This window comes from Paramisgurnus dabryanus, chromosome 7 (genome assembly GCF_030506205.2).
Source record: "Paramisgurnus dabryanus chromosome 7, PD_genome_1.1, whole genome shotgun sequence".
Classification (NCBI taxonomy): domain Eukaryota; kingdom Metazoa; phylum Chordata; class Actinopteri; order Cypriniformes; family Cobitidae; genus Paramisgurnus; species Paramisgurnus dabryanus.
Window position 1 is genome coordinate 24,740,794 of NC_133343.1, and position 24,740 is coordinate 24,765,533.

General features: G+C 37.8%; 1 protein-coding gene across 4 annotated transcripts in view; it reads left to right on the plus strand.

Moving 5' to 3' along the window:
• negr1 (neuronal growth regulator 1) overlaps positions 1–22,055 on the plus strand; it is a 162,081-nt gene extending 140,026 nt beyond the window's left edge. For all 4 annotated transcript variants that reach the window (XM_065272597.2, XM_065272598.2, XM_065272600.2 and 1 more), the window contains one exon: positions 17,398–22,055. In XM_065272597.2, coding sequence (XP_065128669.1) covers positions 17,398–17,498 — 101 coding nt within the window. In that variant the 3' untranslated portion in view covers positions 17,499–22,055. The remainder of the gene's footprint in view (positions 1–17,397) is intronic.
• Positions 22,056–24,740: the final 2,685 nt, after the last annotated feature.

The window sequence follows — 24,740 nt, forward strand, 5'->3', positions numbered from 1 at the left end:
GCCAGCATAAATCAGGCACGCCGTGTAACGGGAGGTGGATCTGCCTCTACACAGGACCTGACACCAGCAGAGGACATCGCTGCGTCCACCCTCACCGCTGAACGGCAAGAAACGCAGTCCAACCCCAAAGTACACTTACAAATCAAGTTCATATACACTAAGGTTCTTATGAAAACATTTTAATTATTATTTACATAAAATAAACGTAATACAGCCACACAACAAACTTATGAAAATATTTTAATCGTTATTTGCATGATAATTTTTTAACGCAGCCACACAAAATAAATAAAAACTATCACCACAATGCTCACCACTATGATTCCCCTTATCTCATGTGTTAATATTTTTAATTGTAACAATTTATGATTTGCAAAAATAACTGTTGCATCTGTGTAGATTAGATAAGCAAAGTGTGCGTGCGCTGTGCACGCTATACATTATGGTCAAGCATGCGCCCTTAAAATAGCATAATAAACAACGCGCAACGCGCCACTGACTTTAGACTAGTTTTTTCTGGTCAGTGGCGAATTTGTTTTTTGAAACTGCAAAATAGCATCAGGGATGTTTGCGCCAGAATACGCCTCCTTTTTTATGCTGAACCGCCCAGGGAGCACAAGTTCATTCCCTAGTTTGCAGACGTGCGTCTGTGGAGGGAAAAACCTGCTGTGCGCCGGTGCAAAATACTAATGATACATGCGTCACTGACAAAGTCAATTGCGCTGGGTGCAAGATAGGGCCCATAGTGTTTGTGTGGTTTATGGTTAAAAAATGTAGCTCCAGATTTCACTCTCTTCCTGAAACGCACGGATCTGAGAAGCTCTGTGTCCCTGATTGGTCAGCTAATCTGTACGTGACGCTCCTTACCCTGTTTGGAAGATTTACGCACAATGCAATGCTAACATGAGTTAACTTACAGGCTGTGTGTCCAAGCGGGAGGAATTATGATAATGTCAGTCTTCTCACGTCACCAATCACAGGAAGTAAACTGTTGCCTACAATCCATGTGTTTTTGGTAGTCCAAGAAGAGAGATTTACGTTGGAGATGATAACTCGCATCATTGTTTACTTTGGGGTTTGTACCTTTTTTATATCGTTAACATGTACTAATACACTTACACTCCAAAGAAATGTGAAATCGTGACCATAGGTGACCAAAAGCTTTCCTTCCTCTGGGAAAAAAGTCCCTGTGCGAGATTTAAGTTTATGTTTGCTAAGGGTGCAGCAAAGGTATACACAGAATCAATGGATGCAGCGGTCATAGCTGTGTTTTATCGTACATAAATCATAGCTATTGACCAATCAGGACCACGGACTGGAACGACCCACTTTATAAATAGGAAATATAGTTATTGATATGCAACTTTTATGAATACTGCTACAGTATGAGATTAATGACCTTCTATTTGGCCACTAGGCTTCCTAGTCTGTCATTAAATTAGTTTCTCTGATGTAAACTTTAGTCGCATAAATCACAGTTCAAACTGTTTTAATGAACCATTATAAAAATCAACTGAACTGTTATTTTTTTCGTCATTCAGAAAGATTTCCAAAAGTGTTATTTGTGTGTGTTTTTATATTATTAAAACTTTTTAGCAATAAACAGCTAAATTGACCTCTTTACTGTGTTGTTATATGGATGCATTTAAATAAAAATGGTTGAATTGATTGTCATTATGTTCATGAAAGGATAACAGCATAGTAAACATGCTTTCATTATTTCTAGATTTTCTAGTTCTTATAACAATTTTTTTTAATTTAGTCTATTTGTCAAAATGATGGTTCCTCTGGGGATGATTTGTTTCTGTCCAGTCCACTGTTTTCTTTGCCCTCTTTAATGAAGGAAGCTGTGGGTGTTCTGGTGGGTTCGGTGTCACATTCCTGCACTCCCTCAGTAGCGAATTAACAACATGAAACTGTTTTCTGAGTTTTTTTTCGTAACCACAAATAAGACCCACACGCAGCCTAGTGTCTCACAATTACCAGAATTTTTCATGGGCTGAAAAAATACACTAATGATGACAATTAAATAGAGACAAGCATATGTTTATAACTGGTGTCTTGACCGCGAGTTAATATCATGCCTGCTGTATCGGTTCAACGCATTTTTCGTATCATTTTAATGTCTTGAATGTGTGAATTGATGTTAAGAAGATCAAACATGTTGTGGATAATACTGTATGATTTCTGTAGAGTCAGTAAGTTGTTTGTCTGGGAACCTTGTGAAAATCTGTTGTTAAATTATAACTTTGGCACACTAGAAGATTTCATTATTTCATTATTTGTTCAAGACACAGTGTTTTGACTCTAATAACTTCACATTTATAATTATTTGTATCGTTACCATGAATAGTTGTAAACCTTGTGTCAAATACAAAAATCTTGAGGGACCAGTTATGAAGGAATTGCATGAATAACGACTGTACTTACATGAAAAATCCCAGAATTTGTTTTTTGCACTGGCAGGATGACTTAAAATGCAACAATTTAGTACCTTCATACACCTGTTTGACGGTTGATACAAGAGGAAGGTTGAATACCTTGAAGGGTTTACCTCCCTCTGTTTTTGAAAGAGCATATTAATTGACAGCGAATCGCCACAAAATTGGATTTTCATTATGATGGGAAAACTGGCACTTTCAAAAATGCTTGTGAACATTTTATCATTAGCTGCTTGGCAGAAGGCAATTTGGCTGCTCCCCGGAGATTAACAATACCTCAAACACCCCGGATCCTATTCATGAACATAACTTATTCAGAGGGCTTTGTCAGGTGTGTGGAGCTGAAGGGTGGTGGAAATACAACACGGGTAAAAATTGAAAACACTGAATTGCATGGCTTTACACGCGAGAGACTCCGTTATCATGCACGAAGGTTATTATACATGTCCTCGCAATGACCCTCGTTGAATATTGCTTGTACGAAGTATTCTTGTGAGGTTAATGCACGGTTTGAAAGCCGAACTGTTACTTTAACCCCTAGTTAAAATTGCCTAGTCTGTTTTGTTTTTCCGCCTCGGTCTGGATTTTTCCGAGTGGTGGATGTATTTCTGACAGGTCTGCAGTGTAATTTGCAGCACAGCTGCCGGAGGGGGTCGTAGAAAGGGTCAATATCTCGGCCTAATTTGTCAGGAATCATCAAGTAAGGCTGATCAATAAGTTTTGACCCCTTCCAGAATGGCTCAGACACAAAGGTATAAAGCGCTTCCCGGCCCGAAGCGATGGGAGTTTGACAGCATCCATATCAAACTAAAGTGCACGCGTCACTGTGGGGAGTTTGGTATTTATGCAGCGCTGTAAGTCGCACAGATAGCGTCTGTGTTTCTGAAAGCATACGGATGGAGTGGATTTGACGGTGATAACATTTTAAAGAATCTATTTGGTACGTTTGTGTGCCTGTTTTGAGACTGTAGTCTGTCTGCTGGTAGCAGTCCTATCAATCAATATAGCCTAAAGGTTTAGTTACATTAGATAACACTCAACGTACCGCATTTCATCTTTTATAAGATAAACGATCTTCAAGATTGTCAGTCCAAACACTTTACCGCCCAAGTGTTAAAAGGTAAGCCCTAAGCAAATACACTACAACGTTTAGCTTATCATGCACGTACAGTTTGTTTGCTTGTGGTAATGGTTTTGTTGCATAAGTGGCTACTGTTTCCTCTTTTTGGCCTTGCAGCAGTGAGAATTGTTTGCGAAAAGCGATACAGAGAGGAGGACAAGAATATAAAGCAACATACTGAAGAGATTTTTAGTATTCCACAGGTGAACTTTGTGTTCGAGAAGTGCATAACATAACCGGTGCGCTGAATGAATATGGCTCACTTTTGGGCACTGTGGCTTTCATCTCTGTTTCCCCTGGGCTGTCCATAACAAGGTGGCACAGGACCAGAGAGGATCCATGGTCCTGGGTTTCACTGTTTTTGTGTAATGATTCAAAATTCCCATGTTGATGTTGGGACATATGGTCATTAGAAAGCAATGATTACAGATAGCCCGAAGAGCTTTTTATACTTGCTTTGTTGTGCATAATTATTCAACCCCTTACCCATAAATTTAATCTTGATTTAACATAACAATATGTCTTAGTTGAACTTAGTGCATGACTGTTCTGTAGGTAATTGTATATTGCATAATACATTTTACACCATTGGTGGTATTATATTCTACATTGCATGCTTAGTTTAATAACGTTTTTATGTAAATGAGTGGTTTACTTGAAATGCCAAGCAATAGGAGGAGTTTTCTTTAAGATTTAAAATATACTTAGTTCAAACATCATTATGTAATTATTTTATAATCATTATACATTTTATGAACGCATATTAATTGAAAGACTACATTCATTATTTCAGGGGCGTAGGAACAATCTGAAAGTGATGGGGCTCATTATGAACCTCATCAGCTTGACTCATGAATATTAATTAGGTGATGTAACAACCACCCAGTAGCACTTGCTAAAGGGCAGGACTAAACCTGTCCCTCTACCATTGTTCAGACAAACTTGCCATTGTTTGTTGACTTTTCTATTACAATGTTTGCTGCACTCATTTAAATATTTTGGATTATTTACATTTATTCATTTGGCAGATTACAGTGCATTCAAGCCTTATTTGTTTGTATCAGTATGTTTTTTCCATATTTATCTATAGCTTAAAGGCTATCATAAATAGTGAAATGTCATAGGTTTATTTCAACTACCCAAATATAGTACCATATCCCTACAATAATACAACTGAGTGGTGGAAATACAAGACTCTAAAATTCACAACAATTGCATTGCGTGTTATTTTATTATTCATCTCTACTTACATCTAGGGGGGTTGGACAAATGGCCATATTATACCGGTAAGGGCTGACTCAGCAACAAACCCTTGTGTTACTGCTTCAATTCATAGTATACATTATTTACTTCCCCCATGGGATGCTTGTTGATAAAAGAGGCAAAGAGACTGCAGGGGAAAACACTAAACAGTTGTGACACTTTTGTGTGCTGTATTTTAAAATAAAAGTACCTTATCCACAGGCGCATTAGTTTAACTAGATGCTAAATGCACTGAAAAGCAACATTTCAATTAGGCTCAATGAATTCCATGACATCCTATTGCCTTAGGCATACAATAGATCAAGGCTTTTTACAAATAAAAGGGAGGTTTCCCGGACAGGGATTAGACTAGTCCTAGACTAAAATAAATGTAAGAGCTGTCCAAACTAAAAACAACTTGCACAGACATATCTTAAAATTAGGGCTGTCAATAGATTAAAATATTTAATTTAGATTAATCGCATGATTTCATGAGTTAACTCGCGATTAATCGCAAATAATCTCACATTTTTATCTGTTTTAAATTTACCTAAATATAACACTTTTTAAGTTTTTAATGCTCTAATCAACATTGATATGGACAAAAATATATGTTTTATGCAAATTTATGTCTACAACAGCCTGTTTACATTGCGTGACCTAATGTAAATGTGTAGTGACGTAGGGAGGTCACGTGTTACATATATAAAACGCACATTTGCGGATGATTGTAAATCAGTTGACATACAACAACGTAGGAACGGTCCTCCTTCTCAACACTTGTAAGCACTGGGGCGGAGTTTCGCGTTCGTCCTCTGTGACCTCTTGACGTCATGACGTATTGCGTGGGGTCACGTTGGCGCATCACGACCGGATTTAAACGAGAAGTTGTGCTTTAAAAGTGTATATTTGTGTTATTTTTCTTGTCAAAAATGACAATCGTTTCGCTAGATAAGACCCTTATGCCTCGTTTGGGATTGTTTATAGTCCTTTGAAACTCCGTTGAAAAAACTGTTACGTGTTGTTAAGTGTTGAAGTATTAAATGTTGGGCTCTATTAAAGTCCAGAAAAATCCTGCAATGTTTTCCTCAAAAAACATAATTTCTTCTCGCTGAACAAAGAAAGACATCAACATTTTGGATGACATGGTGGTGAGATCTGGATTTTTCTTTTAAGAAAATGGAATATTCCTTTAAGCCAATCCCTGTCCCGGCAACCACCCCAAATTAAATTGTAAATCATTTTTATTATAAACCAAAATTTGTATACATTTTCCGTTGATCACAATAAAGAGTAAAAACAGTTGATTTAGATTTCTGTACTGTTTGTGTTTTACACATTGCATTACACAGTGGATTCATAATAGCACGATAATGATGTCTCCAGCGCTTTTGGTCTAATCAAAACCCAGTAGACCCAATTACATGATAGAAACAGCAATGATCAATCGATACACCGGGTCAATTACAGGCAATAATTTCACATTTCCCAGCCCTGAATGAGTGAGGTTGAGGATGAAACGTGCTTTGAAGGGAAAGAATCTTTCGTGGAATAGACGGCAGTCGAATATCACACAAAACACGTTTCTGTTTGAGCAAGGCGACTACATAAGCGGTGCCGGTGCAGAAAAGTGCATCACAAGCAAAGCGAAATAAAATGTATTCTTGTTGTTATCCCGTCGCCTGCCGCATTCTCGTACCAAGACGAGCTCCTGCTGTGTTCAGGTGAAGCTCAAGGCCGCCGAGATGCAGTCGAGTTTTATTCACTATCGGCATGTCAGGTGAACTCCTTTCATGCGCAATATTGAAAAGAGCTTTTACTCAGCGCTGAATCAGAAATTAGCTCATTTTTATCTCATCAGACCATCGCACATAGGCCCTATTTATGATAATACATTCCTAGGATTTCAAACCCATTACCATTATCACAGCAGAACCATGAAACATTTGTGTGAAATAAACACACACCGACTAAATAGCCCGAGTTGTAGCAGCAAGATGGATAACTCAATTGATCAGATAGTTACACAAACACGTGGCATTCTTAAAGGTGCTATTTACTGTAGTTTCATCAAACCATATGCCTGTTTTGTCAATTGTAGATGTACAGTATTGAATGCAGTAAATTGGGCAGATATATTTGTCCAATAGACTTACAGCGCAGCTACGTATGTATTAGTGATGCACCGATGTATCGGCCGCCGATATTTATCGGCCGATTTTTATGAATTTGAAACCATCTGCATATCGGCAATAGCACGAGAAAGGCCGATACCGATTGTTTATTAATAAACTGCATAAAAAAATCCATTATATGTAAAAAAAAATGAGTTCATGTTGTTAATAAAATAAATGCTGAATACCAAAAACCACCTTTTGAGGTTGTCATGCTGTCTTATTATATTTGTTTTAGCTTAATTTGTGCCTCTCTTATTATGTTGGTCAGTTAAATGTTAATTAGATCCAATCCATGTTCAGGTAAAAATAATTTGATGCAGAAATAAACTAGCTAATAGACCAACTGTATAGTATTGTATATGAGTGTTTAATATCGGTATCGGCCAGAAGTTGTCTGTTTAAATCGGTATCGGCCCAAAAAATCCTATCGGTGCATCCCTAGTATGTATTTTATCAGTATGTGGATTCCTTGGGATCGACCCCACAACCTTTTGCACCGCTAACGCAATGCTCTACCACTGAGCTACAGCACAGACACTTTATACCACATAATTACCAAGGTCTGTGGCCTTCCTTTCTTTCTTTCTTTTGGCATAACGTGACCACAGAAAATAAAAAAACCCAAACAAAAGTTCTGAACCGCTAAGTACAGTACATTCAACACAGAAACACACGAATGCTCAGTGTTTGTGTGAAAGCATAGCAAACCAACCTGCACATTTTTCATGTTTGTTCCTTTATGAGGCAGGGAATTAGGTAGTTTATCATATGGAGAACAGAAGCACTGAATGAGGACTTAAAGGGAATATTTGTCAAATCCACAATTGGAGTTATCAGATTTATGCTAGTTTGCCAAGGACTCGGCACAGGCTTACGCCCGCTTCATGAGCCTTTCTCTGGAGGCAGAAGAGAGAACAATAGGCCACTGATTGATGGTCAAGGACGTTGAACTTTTCTCTGGAAGCCAGAGGAAACTTGCCTCCGGGGAGAAGGGATGCAGCCAGTCATCGTCTGTGCAGATTACCTGGAGATATAGCCACCATCACATAACCGCCGTTGAGATGATTGCTTTCATTTAGTTTATATAAATGATGCTTTGTTGCCAACGCTTTGCTGCGTTGGTGAAATGATTTTGACTTCTATGTCAGAAGTTAATCTCTAAAGGTATGGATAGTACGAACTGAAACTTTTTTTTTTTTAGTTTTTGGCGAGTTAGTTTTATTAAATGAAATGATTACACTGTGAAGCGTTAATGATGATCACATCAAGCGGTGAGGTATGAGAGTATGAATTTAGACTGTTTCAGCAGTAACAAACAAACGTAACTTTCGGTAAATTTGCGCAAAGAATCAATAACAACAGAGTCCTAGTTTATTTCTGATAACAAGCATAATAAACCACAAGTAGATTACCTTACTTTAAATCATAGCTACAGCTTATAAATTGTACTTTTAATTTAAAAAATTACACTAAGCTGACGTTAATGTGTAAAATTAATGTTTACAATGTTAACTCTTACCCGGCCATTGACGAGTTATCTGTCAATTAACTCTTTTCCCGCCAGCATTTTTTAAAAAGTTGCCAGCCAGCGCCAGCATTTTTCATGATTTTCACAAAAGTTTAATGCCTTCCAGAAAATGTTCTTCTTTAAATATATAAACGAACAATATATCAGATGAAAGAACAGACCCTCTGCTTTCAAACAAACAAAAAAAAACGTTTCATCCTACCTTCATTAGTTCTCTTATAATCACCTCTCAAACATGGGTAGGTTTCTTCAAAAACACCCAATTTTGAGCAAAAAGCTGAGATAATTCCATTTTTGCGGAGACTTTTGATAGATATCAGATGCAGAGCCATATTTAAAACATACACGGAGTTCTTTCTCTTTCACGTGAGGCGCTACTTCCGGGTTGTATAAGTTGCAGAAGTCCACCTGGTGGATAATAGCGGTATTGCGGAAAGACGGAAAATCTCGTCATTGGCGGGGAAGCGTTTTCTCCTAATTGACTAGATATCTCGACAATGGCGGTGAAAGAGTTAAGAGAAAACATTTGCATAAAAACGTGTTCCTGATGAGTTTTTATGTTAATCTCTAATACCGCGATTATCCACTAGATTACCCAATTTATATATATTTTTTTACTACTTTTAAACTCTGTGTATGATTTGATAATCATTCTGAATCTGATCTCTAACAAAATTCATTCACAAAAATGCAATTATTTCAGCTTTTTCCTAAAAAAAATATTTTTTAAGAAAAATACCCATATTTAAGAGTTTATAAGGAGAGAAAAAAATATAGATAGGATAAAAGTTTTTTCCCCATTTTGTTTGTTTGTTTGAAAGCAGAGAGACTGTTCTTTCATTTGATATATTTGTATTTTTTTATTTGAAAAAAAAATTCTGGAAGGCATTTTGTGAAACTTTTGTGAAAAATCACAAAAAATGCAGGCAGGCAACTTTTCAAAAAATGGCTGGCGGGGAATGAGTTAACTACAGATCGACTGCCAAACCTGTCTTCACATAGCAGTGATCCATGATTGTCATCTCCCCTTGTCTTTTGGAAACCAAAACATGTTTCTTAATAATTTTCGATAAGGTATTTGTTCCAGAATTCAGTTTAGCCACTAACCAGACCAATAAACACCATTAAACAAACAGAGACTGGAAGTTAAGTTCTGTCCTGACGTGTAACCGCGACAACGCGTGTGGGTCCGATGAAACCGTCTTTGGTGTGTGTGTGTGTGTGTGTGTGTGTGTGTGTGTGTGTGTGTGTGTGTGTGTGTGTGTGTGTGTGTGTGTACCTAGTAATACATATGATGTGGGAACAAAATTAAATAGGGACTTTAAGCAACAGCCTCTGGTGGAACGGCAACGGCATTCTGGCGTTGTATTGCGCATGCGCGAATTTAACTGCTACTTTGCGACGTTCTACTGTAACGGTCTACTACGGGAGAACAGCTGATTTGCCGTAGTCGCTACAACGTGAGAGATTATGTACATAAATATTATGTTTTATGGCATATGACATTGTAATTGCATCAGTTTATGATTTTACCAGTATTTTATATAATATGTGTTCGAATGTTTTAAATTTAAGCTAATTTTAAAGATTTTTAAGTATTCAACATTTTCAGTATTGCTTAAATCTAGGTTTTTAGACTTATTTACATCATATAATTGTAAAAACTTTTCTTCTGACAAAATATTGTCATTTAATGCCAGCAATCCTTCTTCTCTTGCTTTTTTAAATGACATATTTTTGCATCTTAATAAATGAATTAATACCGCGTTGCGCTGTCCTGTTTACGTTTGCTTAGTGATTTTTACGTTCTTGACTACGGTGGTCTGACAGCTTACTTCCGGTCGCCGTAGCCGTTCCATTCCCAGCTGTTGCTTAAAGTCCCTAATATCTCAGATGCAAAACCCTTTAAGTACGTCTGAAATTTTTGTTATTTGTTTATTATTTTTGAGCGCGATGCTAAAGGTCTAATCAGATTCAATGAATTATGCTAAGCTATGCTAAAAGTGGTACCGCCACACCCAAAGATCGGCTGAGTGGATCCCAAAAAGGTAAACTCAATTGTTTAACTCTAGGGGAGCTGGAAAATAGGACTTTTTTTTTTTAAAGTAATGTGTCCCTTTAATAGATTCTGCCATCAATCCGGTATTTCTGTACTGGATTGAGCAAATTTGAAGCGAAAGTATTTGAGGAATGTATAATACGTGCTGAGAGCGTTCGGTTAACAACATAAGGGTAAATAAATGATGACAGAATTTTCATTTTTGGGTAAACTATCACTTTAAAGCTGAGAGTAAAGCTTATCGGTAGCTCGACGCATTCCCCTTGTTTTAAATGCATGTGTGTTTCATGGCGGTATAGCTATTAAACTATACTGGATTTTAACACAATCAGCATTCAGGACTACAGCGATGCTGGATAAATCTTTTTAATAATACTACAATAATAATGGAAACTTTGGATATAGGCTAATTATAACTGTAACTCAGTGGTTTTATCATAACATAAGACCAGCACAAAGAAGCAGAGAGTTGCACTGAAAGACAAAATTCATTAAGCAGCTTAACGATGGGTCTTGTGCCAGTTAAAAGGGATGGTGGGATTGAAACAGGCTGCTGATTATAGGGTGGCAGCTCTTCTTTTTGTACCACAACAACATTATGCCTGAAAAGACTTAAGCTGTTAACTAAATCAAGCAAAACAAATACACAGCGGAGGGATGAGCTCAAATTCGCTTTAATTGGAGGACTTTAAAGGTTACACGCAAACTTCTGTACCGTGACTTTCTTGTTTCTCAGCGATCATTACGCAGAATTATAATATGTGTTTTCTTCATAATCATATGAGGGGAAGACATTTGCGTGCTTCGGATTGGTGAGCGCATAATTGTGATTTAGGGGCGCGTGACTGATTAATTACTGATCTAAACGTAATGAGGACATCTGTGTTGAAGATATACAGTCTGAAAAGCATTTATTTTAGCAATTCGACCACTGTGTAACCTACATTTCTACACTCGAAGCGGAGCAAACACAAGGCAGGCACTGTTTGGGTGGGGGGTTTCAGTTAATTAAAATGGCAAGTGCGGTAACAACCCCGCATCGTCACAACAACAGACTGATTTAGACGCAGTGGGATATTAAACAGGTCCCTAACTCACACAACGCAGCCAGGCAGGTAATATTGGTGCTTTGCTTAATTACTTCTAGAGCTCGTTGATAGGATGTTTCTGGCACGGCCCTGAATCATCACTGACTTTTACAGTAGCTATTAGTCGAATGGGGAACCAGGAAGAAGTATATAATAGCATAACCGCTATAGCACTTCGTCCTTTTACCTTTCACCGGCCATATGGCGCTGTTTGTTATTTGACGAACGCCTCTTATACTTAGATACTACAGCAGGTGCCTATAGAGCAAATGATTCTATTCCATCGCTAGCACTGTGTGGCTGTGGTGAAGGGGCCGATGCAGGATGTGAGCTGTTTCCATGGTTACCGGCTTCACTCTCTCTGCCTAGCAAAACTGTGTCATTATCCGGTGCTTTGGACGGAGGCAGAACGGAGCTGCAGTGCACAAGTCGGTTCGCTCGACCCGTTTTCCTCCCCTGCCTCCGTCCATCTCGCGCACATCATCACAATTTGCATCATTTTCCATCTCGCACCCGTTGCTGATTTTTTGGCTTCCCATTACTGGTGATGTGGTCGTGCCTGGTACGAGATTTTTTTTAAACAACACTGGTAATTTGGAGGCCTAAAAGCTGGAATGATGGTGAAAATGGATGCACGGCTTTTCATCTGAGCTGTGAGGTCCAATTTATTGTAATTCAGAAGAGGACTCGTCACAGAGCAATTATTTTATCAACCATCTACACAAAAATGTTGTTATTATTACTGTCAGATAGGCTATTCGATGCTGTGATTCAGTCGTATTGTATCTTTGAGTGCAGGAAAACAGTTTCCACAAATGATATCGTACCTGAATGAGTCCATTAGATTCTGTCATCACACGTATTCAGAAGCAGCAAAAACATCAGAAAATGTACGGCATATGAAAGTCTATAGTACCAGTCTGTGCTAGTAGTAATGCGTGTCTTTGTGTATGTGAAGGTTACTAGAAAAAAATGTATTAAACTGAACTGTGGCTTTGCCAAAAACCTAAAAAAAAAAAAAACTATAAATATAAATAGATAGTTTCATTTTGTTAATCTAACAAGCCTGATTTTAGACTCATATCATTAATTTCCATAAAAAGAACCGTCCAATAAGACAAAGGGCCCTATCTTGCATCCAGCGCAATTGACTTTGTCAGTGACGCATGTATCATTCGTATTTTGCACCGGCGCACAGCGGGTTTTTCCCTCCACAGACGCACGTCGGCAAACTAGGGAATGAACTTGCGCTCCCTGGGCGGTTCAGCGCAAAAAAGAGGCGTGTTCCGGCGCAAACCATCACTGATGCTATTTTGCAGTTTCAAAAAACAATTGCGCCACTGACCAGAAAAAAAAAGTTTAAAGTCAGTGGCGCGTTGCGCGTTGTTCATTATGCTATTTTAATGGTGCATATGCTTGACCATAATGTATAGCGTGCACAACGCGCATACACTTTGCATCTAATCTACACAGATGCAACAGTTATTTTTGCAAATCATAAATTGTTACACTAAAAATATTAATACACGAGATAAGGGGAATCATAGTGGTGAGCATTGTGGTGATAGTTTTTATTTATTGTGTGGCTGCGTTAAAAAATTCTCATGCAAATAACGATTAAAATATTTTCATAAGTTTGATGTGTGGCTGTATTATGTTTATTTTATGTAAATAATAATTAAAATGTTTTCATAAGAAACCTTAATGTATATGAACTTGATTTGTAAGAGTACCTTGGGGTTTGGACCTTGCTTGCGTTTCTTGGGTCCAATTTCAAAGCCCCCAAACCCTTTCAGCGGTGAGGGTGGACGCAGCGATGTCCTCTGCTGGCGTCTGTGTAGAGGCAGATCCACCTCCCGTTACACGGCGTGCCCGATTTATGCTGGCAAGCTTGGGATTCCCCCGTCTCCTGACATCATTGTAGTGCTTGGCGCAACGATGGGGATGCCAGCTGATCAGACTGTGGCTATTTCCTCTCACGCCTGTTTAACCAACGCTGATTTGGGCGGGTTTCTCCTATCGCTATACAAAACAACTTCTCTGTCTTTGACTGCTCTTACAGGAACTTGGGTCTCCTCGGCTGTAAACCGCTCCTGGCGTACGCCTGGTAAATCCGTCATAATAATAGCAACCCGCCATGGAACTTGCGCCCTTGCGTTTAAAGGGAATGTTGGATAGCGTTCTGATTGGTTTATTTGAAGTTACGCTCAAACCACACCTATGAATAATGAACCTACTTCAGACCAACCCCTTATTGATTTGCGCCCGGCGCAAGAGTTATTTCTCACGCCGGGAAAATAGCAACAGTGCCCAAGATCCGCCCACAAACTGACTTGCGCGTTGCGCTTCGCACTTGCGTTTCAGATCGTTAAAATAGGGCCCAAAGAGTGACTATACTGTATGTAACGGATGTCCAATCACAGTTCACTTATTGCATTTTCTGATGAAGCCATGTGTCATAAAAATATAAAGCGACTTTTGGTGCTAAGGTGGGGTGAAGATTAAATGAAAATGAAAAAATAAATAAAATATAAAGCCAAGTGATTAACAACCCCCCCCCCCCCCCCCTAATAATTCTGTAGTGTGTGTGTGTGTGTGTGTGTGTGTGTGTGTGTGCGTGCGTGCGTGCGTGTGTGCGTGCGTGTGTGTGTGTGTTACAGTATACTATCTCTTTAGTAGGCCAGTGTCTGTTATTAACAGAGCTGTGAAACACACGCTCATGAAGATAAATGCCTGTACACCCTCACACCTGTTCTGAAGCGACTCTCCTGAGCACTACACTCGAGTTGTTTTGCTTCAGGGACGGACCTAAGGCCTTCTGCCACTAAGGTCTGTGTTGGCTAAAAAACATGAACACACTCAATGGCAGCACAAGCTTATCATTGTTTACCATTGTTCATACATTAGGTTTGGGATTTAGGCAAACACAAGGTCCAAGTAATAAACTTTGGCACTTGACTCATTCCTCATCATTTGTGCTATGGACATGAATGATACATGATGGGCGTGCTGTGTGTGTGTACATTGTTTTGTGTGGTTTTACTTTTCTAAACAATCAGACAAGCTGTTTTTGTTTGCTAGACGAATAGGGAAAAAGTAAATAAAATCATTTATACCTACAATGAGAATTGGAACATATCTAGGGATATTATAGCGATTTGGGTGTGGGCTCCTATGAATCTTGCGCTCTTTTGACTCTGAGAATGACAATGGCGTGCTAAATGAAAAAGTTACCCAGAATGCCACTTTTTAGCAAATTTTTTGACAAAAAGGCTAACTGTATTCTTAACTCTTTCCCCGCCATTGACTAATTATCTCGTTAATTAAGAGAAAATGCTTCCCTGCCAATGACGAGTTTTTACTGTAATCCATATTTTTGCTATTATCCACTAGGTGGCGGTCTTACCCACTTTATAGAACACTAAGGCCAGATTTACTAACAGCTTTCCCAAGCGCAAGCCATTATTTTGGCGGTAAATAACAACTGTCTGGATTAACTAAAGACAAGCAGTGGATAATTAGTGCTGAAAAGGTGTGGTGTACTCATTTTTGCGACTGACCTTATTGCATATGTATTTCTAGGCTTTTTCCTTTCAGACACAAACATTTATGGGAAGAGGGTATTTAAATAATTACAAAACGATATGTACTAATGTTTTCACATGTGATATGATGGGTATTTGGGCAATTATTTAACACAGAAAAAACATGTTGTAAATCATTTTGCGCTTGAAATTGCTGAAATTGTTGCTGATTGGAGAGGCATTGCATAGATTAGAGAGCATGTGGTATAAGGCAGAGGATTTTTTTCATATTTAACAGTTTATTTGGAATGCCAGAGGAACACATTGTTCAAAAAATATTGTTTGCCAAGCCAAATATTTTATTTGCTGGAGGAAATATAAGAGGAGTCACTAGGAGATGTCACAAAATACTTTTTTTTTGAAGTTTTAAAACTTCATGTAAACCTTAGTTTTTTTGTTCTCCGGTTCTTTTCAGTGCACTATGGCTTCGTTAGCTGGAATTTCACACCCCGAATTTTCCGCTGCACTGTCCATGGTGCTGAACTCAAGCGCATCAGGCGTTAGTGAATCACCCGCACCTCATCAGCTCTGCTTATTTGCGAACCCTGAACTAATGTGCGCTGTTCTTAGTAGATTGCATTGGTCCTTATGGAAATCAGCTGTTGTGTCTGTGTTATTTAATTTGTGCCTTTTTGTAAATAACCCGCGGATATTGCCAATCCCATCAGCGGTTTTTGGAATTGTGCTATTGCGCTAATTTTCCCCCAGTTTAGTAAATCTCCTAAAGCATTTACGGATCCAAAAGCAGTAAATACATCTCATTCTGAATCTTATCTTTAAAAATCTCCTTTACAAAAATAAAATTATCTCAGCTTTTTGTTCCAAATTTGGTATTTTTAAATAAACCTACCCATATTTGAGAGGTGATAAAAAGGACAAATGAAGATAGGATAAAACATTTTTGTTGTTGTTGTTTAAAAGCAGGTGGCCGGTCTTTCTTTTGATATATTGTATGCCGCCGACTGGCAACTATTTGTAAAAATGCTAGCAGGGAAAGAGTTAATCAAATTTGCACTTTGAAACCCGTGTGTTTTCAGGCAACAACATGGTCGTGTAAATGAATGGTTATAACAGTTTTTAGTTCAATAATGGTGTCATGTAAATGTACCCTCTGTAAGTAACCCACAGCATTTGCAATACATACAGAATGCATAACGATTAATCGCGACTAATCTATAGCAGAATAAAAGTTTTTGTTTACATCAGATATGTGTGTGAACTGTGTATAATAACGATAAAAGCACACACATGCATGTATATATTTAAGAAATGTTTACATGTGTATATACATTTGTATTATTTATGTATCATTTATATTACATATAAATACTTAATATATAAATTTGTTTCCCTAAAATTATACATGCATGTGTGCATATTTATATATACATAATTATTATACACAGTTCACACACATATATGATGTAAACAAAAACTTTTATTCTGCTATAGATTAATCGCGATTAATCGTTATGCATCCCTAGTAGCAACGCCTTAGAACCGCATAGCAACACCTTGGCAACCACCTAAATCTGCAAGTTTTGATCACACTGTTAGAAAAAATGGTCAAAATATGTACCCCAGCTCTCACTGGGGCAGTACCCTTAAAAAGATCCTAATAGGTAACAGCTTTGTATACATTTGATACTAATATGCATCTTTGAGGTACTAATAAGCTCTCTATGTTACCTCTTTTAAAATGTACATACCCAATGACAGCTGGGGTATGTATTTTGACAATTTTTTCTAACAGTGCAGGCAAGCACCACTCTCAATTTCTTAAAAAAAAAAAATAATAAATAAATAAAAACTACTTTTCCTATTAGTTAAGGACAGATTCCTCTGTTCAGTGACAACAAATGCAGAAGTCACGGGTTCAAGTGAATGCCTATTAGAAATCCATCCGAAGCGCCATCCAAACGTAAAGAAACGACAGCGAATGCAATATCATCACATCACAGAGATACGACACCCCTCCCAGACATTTAAAGCAGCTTTCATGGGGCATCCATCCCGAGTCTTGATTCGAGAGAGTAAAGGCAGACAGCGTGAGCTCCACTCAGATGAAAGGGTGGTGCTGCTTGAGTGAAAGAATAACTTGCTGCCAAGAGAGACAGAATCTGGTAATCAGCGTGTGTCTCTGCTCTGTTGTTTACAGCACCCAACACCGCTCCGTATGGAAGTACAGGAGGCGCCGACGTCCTGCTGGCCTGCCGGTACCTGATCCTGGCTCTCTCTTCTCTCCTCAGCATCTACTAGCCCCGGGGACGGCCATACACAATGACTGTAAAGAACCCTTTGAGCATTTACAGATCCTTTGACACCGCCGATGGCTGGATCCAATTTGGTACAAATTGTCTGGAAAGCAGCGAGGGATTTTAATCAGCATTATTTACGTTGGAATGGTAATTTGGTACCGTGGTGTTTGTCATCATGTACATAAATATGGTTTTAGGGGTTTTGTTTGGTTACCCTTTACTTATTTTCTCTTCTGTTATTTGATATCCGACTTTGAAAATCAGCACCCATTGTCTCCATACGAACGCTCTCAAATTAGCCAAAATCACGCGTCGGAAAAGCAAAGGTGTGTGTGATGTTAGTGTCTTTGTTATTCAAAAAGGAAAGACGCTTTAGCGTGCCACCTTGCTTTTCATGCTGGTGCATCATTTACATATCTATAAAGGGGGCAAAGTGCTCATACGCTCATTTAAACCCAGTGAGTACAGATTTGAGAAAGAGAGTGTACAGTATAAACAATAAAGAGACGGGTGATGGGTGAAGCGAACAATTGGAGAGTAGTCGGATTGTATTGACAATGAAAAATGAATAATCATTTTGTGGACCAAAATTACAGCCATACGTCAGTAGTTCAAGACCCTATATGCAGAGGAGCCTCAGAATCCTTATTTGATGTACTAGAAATATGTTTAAGTTATGATCGTCTTTCCTCAAAAGTTGTTTTACTAGGTTAAAATATAAATGAGTATAAGACAAATCATTTCCTTTTAAAGCAGTTTGTAAACTTTATTTGTGTCTAATCCTAAAAATTTAAATTAGACACATGCAGTACGTTACAATCCAACAAAAAAAAAGAGTCGCAGTGCTCATTTCATTCTGCCCTGGGGATCTTAAAAATGAGAGCTTTACTATGAAAAAAAGAATCGAAATATAGTGTTGCATTTGATGTTATATTAAACAAGACATCAAATAACAATAGCACATAAAAGACATTCTGCAGTCGGCAGAATTCGAAATAATATACGGGGCCAATCCAAAGTGGAAGAAAGTAGGTCATGTATTACAGTGTCTAATGAAACTTATCATTCAAGTCATTATTGTTTTTTTTTTACACCAGTAAATATTTTCATCTCGAAATTCTTTATGGATTATGTATTACTGTCGCAATCATTTGAAGAGGATTTTTATAATGTATTAACATATATTACCTGCTTTGCTTTTGTCAGTGTGAAATAGTTTCGAACAGGGAAGCAGAAAAAAAGATTATGCACTTCCCTTGTGGGGACAATATGAAGTTTCAAGTGTGGATCCAAACATGTGAATTATAATTTCAAAATAAGTATGCAGAATGGCATAGTTTACAATGTCGTCTTTCCTTTTAGATGCCACAACTGTTGTTGATTCTTGTCAAACAAGTAGAAGTCGGAAAGCGAGAACAATTTGTAATCAAATAATCTACTTTTAACTCAGAGGGTGTATACGGTATAATAGAAAATGAGTCACGTGTGTGCGTGTGTGTGTGTGTGTATATATTCGAAGAAAGTAGAATTCATTTGATCTTCTTGGTAGAGCCAGTGTCTAGATTTAGTTTAACCTCTACACTAGTCCCCACACACTTGTTGTATACTACGATGTGCAGAAATGATAAATGTGCTGCATGTCAAATATTATGTATGTTGAGGTGGCCACTTACCATAAATCGATAATTTGAGAACAAAACCAGTTTTGAGGCTGCTTTGACTTAATGAAATGAGTTCCACACTACTGAACATCACTGGGGCTGCTGTATGAAATGTTTTTCATGTTTGTGAAAATCATCACTGAATCTTTTCTGCTCTGTGTGCAATATTTGGTATTTTTCTTTATGCGTTTGTTTACGGTAAAATTGGATAAAAGGTTTGTTTAGCCATGAGACGTTTACATTGTTTCTCTTTATATCGTTTTTAAAACGGGCGAAATTCATAGCAAATGATGGGAAACATATTACGTCATTACGTTTTCAAAATCTTACTTGTATTGTGAATCATTTACAACTACAATTATCCGACGTGATATTTTAAAACAGGACTGTATAATGAACATAAGGCAAGAATTTTACAATAACTAATACTTAACCGTTACTATTGTTCATTTTTGTTAGCACCATGTAGGTTTAACCTAAATGCTTGTGTCCCTGTGCTTACAGTATTGCAGACTTGAAAGCATCATACATCAAAAAGGGGATGTTTAAATATTTATTAGTTGATGATTATGCCAACACACATTGCAGCTGTAATATACAAAAAAATAACATCCATAACTACTGATGAGCTATGAACGCATTTCATATCAACGTTATTAAAAATACCACTTTAAAAGCAAGTACTGTATAAAATGTGCCTTTAAAAGTATTTAATTGATCAAATCTGTCGCCATCCCATGTCAAACGCCACATCTAAGCCTCGTTTATATCGAATATATCAAAAATCGCAGTGTTATTGACTTCCTTTCTTATATCTACATTACTTCCTCTTTAAGATTAAATGAATAGCTGATAAAAGGGTCATTTTTAACACCTGCCGATTTCGCTTTCTGTAAAGTAGCACATGCTCACTTTATAAATATTGTGAATGAAACATCAACAATGAGCTCATTAAACCGTCATTAAAACTGCATAAGTGGATATCAAGATAAGAAAAGGCAGGCAGGAGGCGTTCATGCATGCATAATTCTCCTGAAAGTTACAGCCTTTCAAAAAGAGTCTGTAAATAACAGCCAAATGTGCTGCAAATTTCCACTTTGAACATCTAATGACTTGATAATTACATTCCCGGACGTGCATTAATATTCAAGAATAGCTTTTCCGAATGGCTCACGTCAGCAGAGCATATTCACGTAACCGAATAGTTCACCGCATGATACCCCATCAGGGTCACTTCACCTGCTGGTGGTCACAAAAACATGCTATTTTTGAACAAGTTCAAATTACTGGAAACAACACCGCTCGTTGTGGCCTAAGGAGACCCCTCAGGTTTCATTTCAACACCTTTTCCAAGCCAACATGGGTACATCGGCTCTCTGACACGCTAGGTGTGAGTTAGCATTTCTGGTGTCTTTGACGAATCCTAACGGCAGAGCTTTTGCCGCTGCCAGATGTGTACAGGAAAACACGTACGATCCTTCATCTCGTAGCACAAGCGGAGCTCCTGGCAAGACAGAATGAGGGTGGTAGGCGGTATTTCAATGATTAAAAACCTGTCAGCTCAATCTCTGTCTTGGCCGGACTCTTTTGAAAGTCGGTTCGAGGGAGTGCTGTGTGTGCGGTCAGCGGAGGCGATTCTTCTGACCTGGCAGTTAATAAAATTCTTCCTGTGCCTTTGTCAGTTTCTGGAGGATGATTTCGTGGAGTGCCGGAGGGTGCTGCATTAACCAGCTGTGAGCGCTCGCTCACCCAGCAGCACTCTGGCAGGCCTGACAGTAATCTACATAAACCTCTGTCCTTTTCAAAACGTTTGCCGGTAATTGCAGTTGTGCAGTATTCTAATTGACTTCACGGAGGAGCGTAAAAACAAAAACCTATAATCCTTCCCGAAGCCCGGCTATAGTGTTGAACCTTCAAACGGCACGAAACTCGTGATAAACGATGAATGTACTTAGCCTGTAGAAACATTCATTGGCAAAATATTTGTCTGGATAATAAAGTAGCTGCCAAAACGAGGAGGAGTGAATTCTTAAGTTTTTTTCCCCGTCAAGTGTTTGTCAACTCCCTCGTTCGTTATTTTCACTGAGCTGGAAAATAAGTTAGCTGAGCACCGATGCAGTGGTTTTAATAATGCTAAGGTTTTAACAGTGAGGACTGAGGCTCATCACGAGAAGAATTAATGTAAAAAGCGGGGGATCGATTTAGAAAGAGGGTTTTACGAATACACTTAGTGGGATCGGCACCAACAGCACCAGTCTTGTTATTCGCTTCTCATTAAACGTCGGTTGGCCTGGTAATTTTTTTTTTTTTTAATGGCATGGGCTATTTGTTCTTGGCATTTTTCATATCAACAAAAAACAGTTATTTTGTAAAGTGAAATAATAAGTCAACCTGCAGTGACACAACCAGTCTGCAAGTAATTGAGCACAGGGGACACCCGCCAGAAAGGTGAGATTACAGAACGGTATATTACTTTTGTATATACATGTTTGTTTCCTTTTGGTACTTTTTCGTTCGATTTGGTGACAAAGTAAAACGGACATTGTAACCATATTGGGATGGCTGTGTTTTTTCTTTTTCTTTCCTTCCTCAAATGATGAAGCTGAAACGTGAAATATGAAATGGTCATCTTTACTTACATGTGTATGGAGATAATTTAGCCACCAGGGATATAGTTGTATATTTTAGGCTCTAGATCATTGGAATGACATATATGGCTTTAAGTGGCATTGATATATATTGATATTTGTCAAGAAAAAAGAATCATATACTTTAATTACTTTAAAGCTTACATTGTGTATAGCACGTATGCAAGTTCATTTTCATCATGTTTGATGTAATTTTGTAGCAGTGGTTTGATACTAATAAAGTTGGAAGTTGGTGATGGAACTGTGAAATGTGGTTTACATATTTATTTCTATATATATTTTCTATATGTTATGTTTGAGTTAAAGGGAATAAGAAAGAGGGTTGGTAACACTTTACAATAAGATTTTATTTGTTAAAATGTGTTAATGCATTGGCTAACAATGAACAATATGTCTACAGCATTTATTAATCTAAATTCGTGTTAATTTCATAATTAACTACTACTACAGTCACATTTCGAGTATGCATTGCATACTTGACAAGCTTGTCACTTTCACTTTTCTTTTTTTTTATAATTTTTTTTGGGGGGGCCATTTTTGCCTTTATTGATACACAGTAGTTTGAGAGACGACAGGAAAGTAGAGGGTGGAGAGAGGGGTATGGGATCGGCAAAGGACCTCGAGCCGGGATTCGAACTCGGGTCGCCGGAAGTGCGTTTGCACATATGTCGGAGCGCTGCCCACTACACCATCGGCTCCGACACTTTCACTTTTCTTTACATTTTTCAAATCAAAAGTTGTAACTGTTCAAAATAGATTAAAGGATAATTTATCCGAATAATGAAAATTATCCCATGATTTACTCACCCTCAAGCCATCCAAGATACAAAATTATAATTTTCTTTCAGATGAACACAATTAATGTTATATTATTTCCTGGCTTTTCCAAGCTTTGTAATGCACTGTAGAACAAATGCAGCATGAAGTTAAAACAACTTGGTTTTGCAAGTCAGTTTAACCTAAGTTGACATAACTTATAAAAGCAAGTTGAAATTGTGTAACTTAAGTTAGAGTAACATGATTGAAAATATATGTTGCCCACAAGCCCAAAAAAGTGTATCTATCCTTCACAAAAGTAATCCAAATGGCTCAAGTGTGTTAATAAAGGAATTCTGAGGGAAATTGATGCGATTTTGTAGGATAGATATTCATATTTAAAACTTTATGAACTGTTTATTTTTATATACTTCTTAGAAATGTTTTTTACATTACTTGAGCTTATTAAAATAAGTTAATCAATTTTAGCTTATTTTTGTAAGTTATATCAACTCACAACCAGTGATGGGGAAAGTTACTTTTAAAAGTAAAGCATTACAATATTAAGTAGCTCCCCAAAAAACTAATTACGTTACTTAGTTACTTTTTATGGAATACTTACTTGAATTTTAAGTTACTTTTGCATTACTTTTTCTTAGTTGGCTGAGGCTTGATCTCTTTCAGGCGGTGCAGGTGTTTTTTATGACTGAGAAGTTTTGCATTCAGAAATTGCATATTTCCATCGCAAACATTTCAAGTTCTAGTCTGTCATCTCTGTTTCTAACTCAAACTGTTCCCGCTCAGGGGCCGTACATAGAGTGCGTAATTCTAGTTTAATTCAATAAATATTTTTTTTTACTTAAATTAATTAAACTGAAAAGTAACTTGCATTACTTTTTTTTAAAAAGTAACTCAAAAATGCTTTTCCCCCAACAATTCTCACAACTAATAAAAATTGTAAATAATAAATTGAGATGGCTTGTGCTTCTAATTTGATTTTATTTACACTGTAAAAATACACAGCATTTTTGTCAAATCAACATATATTTTTATGTTATTTTAACTTATAAAATAAAGTTGAAATTGTGTAAATTAATGTTTTAAGTTATGTCAACTTTTCACAAGCCAAAACTTAAAGGCGGGGTGCATGATTTTTGAAAAACACTTTGGAAAAGGGTGTCAGGCCGACTGCCAAAACACACTTTCAGCAGTAAGGGGCATGTCTACTAACCGACATCGTTGCCTGGGTTGCGTATGTGTGGGGCGTGTCTATCAAAAGAAGGTCCAGATTCTATTGGGGTAGGGGCGTGTTTGTTTGATTTCAAATTTCAACATTGGCTTTCAGAGATCATGCACCCCATCTTAAAAATAGTAGGTTGAACTGACTTGATGTTTTAACTTAATGCATTTCTTTTAAGTTTTTAGGCGGCAAAATCTTTATTTTCATTGCATGAATTCACATAGACGCTTCTTAAGTAAATTTTTTAGCCAATAAGGCGCCCATATAGGCGCCTTAGTAATATTTTCAAGTCCTCCGTGCAAGCATTCCTCATGCCAACAGCATTTCTCCCTTTGTGTCATGCTAACATCCCTCCTTTGGTTTCTCATTAGGAATGAAATGTACTGGGGGGCTGTTGAAGCTTAAAGCGTTAATCCGTGTCTATTTGAATTTCCATGTCCATTTGTAGCAGGCTATGCAACACCGGGATCCAAGCAATGCCTGATGGGAAACAGCTTTATGTGTGTGTGTGCTGACAACAAGTTGACCTCCTCCTGGTGATCTAAATAAAAAAGACAATTCCAGAAAAACAGTATTCCCTCACGTCCACACATATTCCTCCATGTATCCATGTTCCCTTGCAACCCGTTCCTGTTTATTAGAAAAAATGTTCTTCAGTGATGAAAAACAAATCGCTGTGTAAGCTCACAGAGTAATATCTAGAGTTTGCTGTGGCCTGATTTAGTACTCCTGACAGCCTCCTCCCACTTCCCCATGACAGATGTCCACACTGCAGCATATTTATTTTTCATTTGGAGATCAGGCCGGGTCATTTTCAATAGCCCTTTTTAAAGCCTCAGTTAATGGCCCACATCGTGGTATTCCTTTGGCCTCGGGAAGATGCTGGATAGAATAAGGAATAAGTTGATGGATCAGTGATTGTGTAATGTATTTCATCA